Below are 4,892 nucleotides of genomic sequence, written 5' to 3'. Positions count from 1 at the left end.
GAGTTCTGAGTACAATCGAAAGCACCACGACTGCAGTTTTTGTGTTGGATGTAAAAGGCGCACATGACTCTGTGACGTAGGCTAGAATCATGGCAACAGTCAATGACGGTCCAGGTGTGGGATTTCTCTCGTGGAAATATGCACATTATCTTTTCCTTTCTATTGGTAGGTGGCACAGTGCACTGTGGCAAGTAAGCAAGCTAGAAGACTGGCAACGTTATGGAAGAAACACATTAACAAGAGAATTCTGAGTAAGGCCAAAGTTACTTTCCCTAGTAACTAGTTACTTTGAAAGTAACGAGTAACTTGAAGTAACTGAGTTACTTTTGAGAGAAGTAACTAGTAATGTAACTGAGTTACTATTTTAAAGTAACTTACCCAACACTGCAAATCAGTAAAAACTTACCTGCACTCTGGCTGTGGTTGAAGAGTCTTTGACCTGATGGGTTTTCATCCTCTTGTTCTCACTAGAAAATTTGCCATTCAGCAGCTTGAGGAAGGACATGTCAGCATTGATGCTTTCAGATGTTGAGCTTTTCTGCTCAAGCCAGGACCTGATGATCTCTGAGCTGGTCTCCACACCTGTCTCTTTTTGAGGGATGACAAACACTTCATCTGGAATGAGGTAGAGCCCATCCTCAGTGGTCTGGCACTGGGAGTAGCTGAGGTTCATGACTCGACCCATGTCCATGTTCCGGAGGTTGTCCCAGCCTCCACCTGGCAGCACCTCCAGTGCTGTGATGGAGAGGTTGGTAGAAGCACGGCATTGTCTGAGCCAGTTTGTTGGATGGCTCACAGGTACTGAAGAGCAGACATGAAGGAAAGAGAAAACCAGGAAGGTCGCTGCTGTTTCCATCCTGACTGTGTCACAAGTGAGTGCTGGCACCACTGAATATAAAGCTTAAGCCACATCCCTCCTACTCTTAGGCAGCTTATCATATGACAAGAAAAAAAAATCTTGTGACAGAAAAGGCCATTTTCAGAAACTTGCATTTCTAAGTCTGTATTTTTTTTCTCATTAGATTAGTACAAGTTTAATCTAACATGATCTAACACTATGCAAAAGTATTTGCATCCTTTTTTCCACATATTTTTCCACATTTACATGTTTCAGAAAATCAACCACATTTTAACATAAAATGATCACCCAGAATAAATTCAAAAGGCAGTTGTTCTAATGACGAGTTGATTAATCAACAGAAAGTCATCCAAACCTACCCAGGAGGTCAAATAGGAATCCAGAAAAATAACTAAAAAACTACAGGTTTTACTTGCTAGTTAAGGTTAGAGTTCCTAATTGTCAGATTGTCAGTCAGAAAAAAAATGTATCGTACATACAGTCAAACATGGTGGTGGCAGTATGATGGTTTAGGGTTACTGCTCCAGGACCTGGACAGCCCAGTATCACAGCAAAACGCGTACCATGATACATGCCGGTCCTCCGTGTCTATTTCACGTTTTAACTCTCCAAAACATGAAATGAAGTTGCATTACTGCATGCAGAAATAGCATTACCGGCACGGGGAGTTAATATTTAAAGCCACGAAGTCGGTGGTGAGCAAAAAAGTATTAAATCTATTCCAGGGTCTTTAATTGCCAGAAATAATTAAACCAGGCGGCTAATATGTATATACTAGTGCTGTTCTGCAAAGCACTGTAGCCCTTTGGACCTACAGCTAATCCAAAACGTAGTAAGTAAATGAGACCTCCCAGACATTTTGTAAAAATACAAATTTAAAAAAAATTAAAAAGTCATAATTTTCTCTTTTGTCACACCACCAAAAGTACACAGTAACCTCAACGAGGTTTTAATTTCTCTTCCCCATTGGGGAGAGAAATTGAAACTTAACGCCAATCAACCAGAACAAGGTAAACTTGTTTTTTTTTTTCACATTTGAAGGAACCAAAAGTGAATATAAAAAGAAAATGTGGCTTGCACTGGGCAAAAATGACATCCTGGGCACATGAGTACACGTGACTGGAAATTTCTGAGAACTTTTGAGTCTCTTCCCAGAAGTCAATCACAAGCTCCAATTTTTGGCAAACTCTAAAATAAGAAAAGAAAAATCTCCAGGACTTACGCTGTCCTTTGCATAATAGATTTAAATTACATTACACACCTTATTTTCACAAATGCTCATGTTGCCTTGGTGACAATGTTGTGCTGCAGAGCCGTGTGTTAAACAAAGCAAAGAATTTGTGTCGCAAAGTTTTTATCATTGAATGACTCAATGAATCATTGCAGCCCTAAAATATATTATTAGTACTTGAGAATAATAAAAAAAAAAAATCTAGGGAATGGTTCACCCGCTCTGCACGGGATAGGGGCACAGGCCGAAGAGGGGACATGGGCCCAGCCTCCTGTAGGTCCACCACCTACAGAAGGTGCCACAGGGGTCGGGGCTGTGTGTGCTCAGGGGCAGAGGCCAAGGTGCACTGATCCCCACCAACCATCTTCAAATCTCACCTCTGGCAGAACTGTGACAGCATTCTGAGGAGAACAGGGAACATTGAGTCCGAGTGGACCATATTCAGCCCTTCCATTGCTGAAGCTCCTGCCCTTTGCTGCAAGGTGGTTGGTGCCTGTCATGGTGGTAACACAGCTCAGGTAGTGGCTGAGGCAAAAACACATGTGTCGGAGGAGTTCGGAGAGGCCACAGAAAGACTTTTGGACTGCCTCAAAGAGATTCTGGCAAACCATCAGGCGACTAATGAGGGTAAAGCTGTGGTCTACCTGCGCCATGTAGAGTGCGGGTGGAGCTAGGCTGACTTTGACTGAGGACATTGTCAGGAAGTGGAAGAAATATTTTGAGGACCTCCTCAATCCCACTGGCACATCTTCCCTAGAGGAAGCAGAGTCTGGTATGAGGGGGGTTGAATCACCAGGGACGACATCACTGAGGAATTCAACAACTTCTTGGTAGCAGTGCCCCTGGGGTGGATGAGGTCTTCCCTGAGTTCCTGAAGACTAGATTTAAAGACAAGGACTGCTCAATGACACTTTATAGTGATGCTTTATAAACTGAAAATTTAAAGCTTACATGTAATAATTTTAATCACACATTGAATTTGTATTGTTTTTTAAATAAATTATGTATTTTCATTTTGTGGAACATCCTGCAAAACATGGTCCCGTGCAGTCCACCAAGATCCTGACTGCGCGCTGCTGGAAGCAGGTGATGTAAGCGACTGCCAAATGTTGATTAGTGGACAAGCCGAATGGAAAAGACAAGGGGTTGGTAGCGCAGTTCACCAGGAACATGAGAATCATGAAAAAAGACTGGGTAATAGACTATTAAAAGTAGAGTCAATGGCTGCAGTGGACAATTTTCATAGTTTTTCAGCTGTTTATCAGTTATAACATACAAAGAGCTCTTCACCTCTTTGTGTACTTTATCTTCACTCTCCTTTAAAGCTGGCTGACAGACCAACATCAGGACAAGCAAGAGTGGCCCACAGAGCAGTTATAGCACATACTTTGTACACTTCTGACAACAGAGCTCACTGCAGGCCGGCTGACAGTGACCACAAAACCAACTATATGCAATATATATGTAGCTATATGTAATTGCCTGAGCCCTTTCCAAAAAGAAGCAAAGCCATGAGCTGAGAAGTGGTGTTATAGTTTCAGAGTACAGCCATTTAGCCTCTCTCTCATCCTTGCTAAATCTGTTTTTGGATGCGTTGAAATTGGCTTTGTCGCAACTCTAAAATGCTTCCTGCTTTTCCAGCTTTAGCCTCCTTAGCTTAGATGTGAACCAGGGCTTGTTGTTATTAACTCACCCTAGTGTGTGATGATATTCAGCTGTCCTCACAGAAGCTGATGCAGGACATTACAGACTCTTTATACTCATCAAAACTTTTCATAGCAGTCCAGAAAACATTGCAGTCAGCGCCATCCAGAGATGCATCTTTAGTCCACACTGACCAGGTGTTTTCCATACAGGCTTTGAAAATTTTTGTTTCTTCCTGTAAACAATGATCAAGTGAACCATAAAATTGCCTGAGAATCCTAATGCAGCTACTGGATTGTAGGCATTACTTAACGTTGTTTAAGAGTGATCCACATTGTTGTCTTCTGTGGTTAACTGTGGCTTAGTTTAACTGAGGTGTCCTTGGTTAAAATCACCAAGAACAATAACTAAGGAGGCCATGCATAGTATTTGCTCATAAAGTGAGCACTGACACACCTGTATATTGGGTTGCAGTGGAATATATATTCTATAGCCAGAGTGAAAGTAGGTAAACTTATGTTGGGAGTAAAAGGGTTTGGCGGAGTAGTTTGATGTTGCTGAACAGCAGTCACATTATTACACCATGCATGTGTATGTCTGCTATGACGGTACAGTGATGTTTCCACCTGTGTCAGTCGTAAATTAACAGATATGTCATTAATTGGCAGCTGCATGAGCCATTTCCCTCAGTGCAGTCATTATCAGACCTAATGTGTACCAAAAAGCATGCATTCTCCTCATCAGTGTCATCAATAATTTCTACAGGTTGCCTAGGGGGAGATTCTTCAGGCCAACCTGATGGGCCCTACACCCACGCCCAGTGGTGGGAGATCGTCAGCAGACTAAAAGGGCAACCTCACAGGCTAGGGGTGAATGTTACCAGTTTGGTAAGCCAGGCCAAATCACACCACACACTACTGTCCAGCTCAAGTCCACAAGGCCCAGCACCACAGCCACCATCAAACTGGGGTAGGGTGGCAGAACGGAGAAAACTGCCACTGACAACAAACCCTTCCTACCTTACTGAGTCACAATTGCGGGTAGGCCGTCTGGGTCAGGCACATGGATTGTATTTGGGGTTCAATGATATCACATGTAGAGCCTTCATAGACACAAGGTCCACACTCTCCCTGATTCGCCCAAGAACCTTTCCTGGTA

At 42.8% G+C, this 4,892-nt stretch overlaps 1 protein-coding gene across 1 annotated transcript in view; it reads right to left on the bottom strand.

Annotated features, from left to right (window-relative positions):
• The window catches only part of LOC102193034 (macrophage-expressed gene 1 protein-like), a 10,334-nt gene extending 9,457 nt beyond the window's left edge, over positions 1 to 877 (bottom strand). Inside the window, exon 1 of the mRNA XM_005722381.1 lies at positions 407 to 877. Within this exon, the coding sequence (XP_005722438.1) occupies positions 407 to 856 (450 nt within the window). The 5' untranslated portion in view covers positions 857 to 877. The remainder of the gene's footprint in view (positions 1 to 406) is intronic.
• Between the last annotated feature and the right edge of the window lie 4,015 nt (positions 878 to 4,892).

The sequence above is a fragment of the Pundamilia nyererei genome, unplaced genomic scaffold (genome assembly GCF_000239375.1).
Source record: "Pundamilia nyererei isolate P.nyererei 1_Seehausen unplaced genomic scaffold, PunNye1.0 scaffold00006, whole genome shotgun sequence".
Taxonomy (NCBI): Eukaryota; Metazoa; Chordata; class Actinopteri; order Cichliformes; family Cichlidae; genus Pundamilia; species Pundamilia nyererei.
This window is presented reverse-complemented; position numbering and strand designations above follow the sequence as displayed.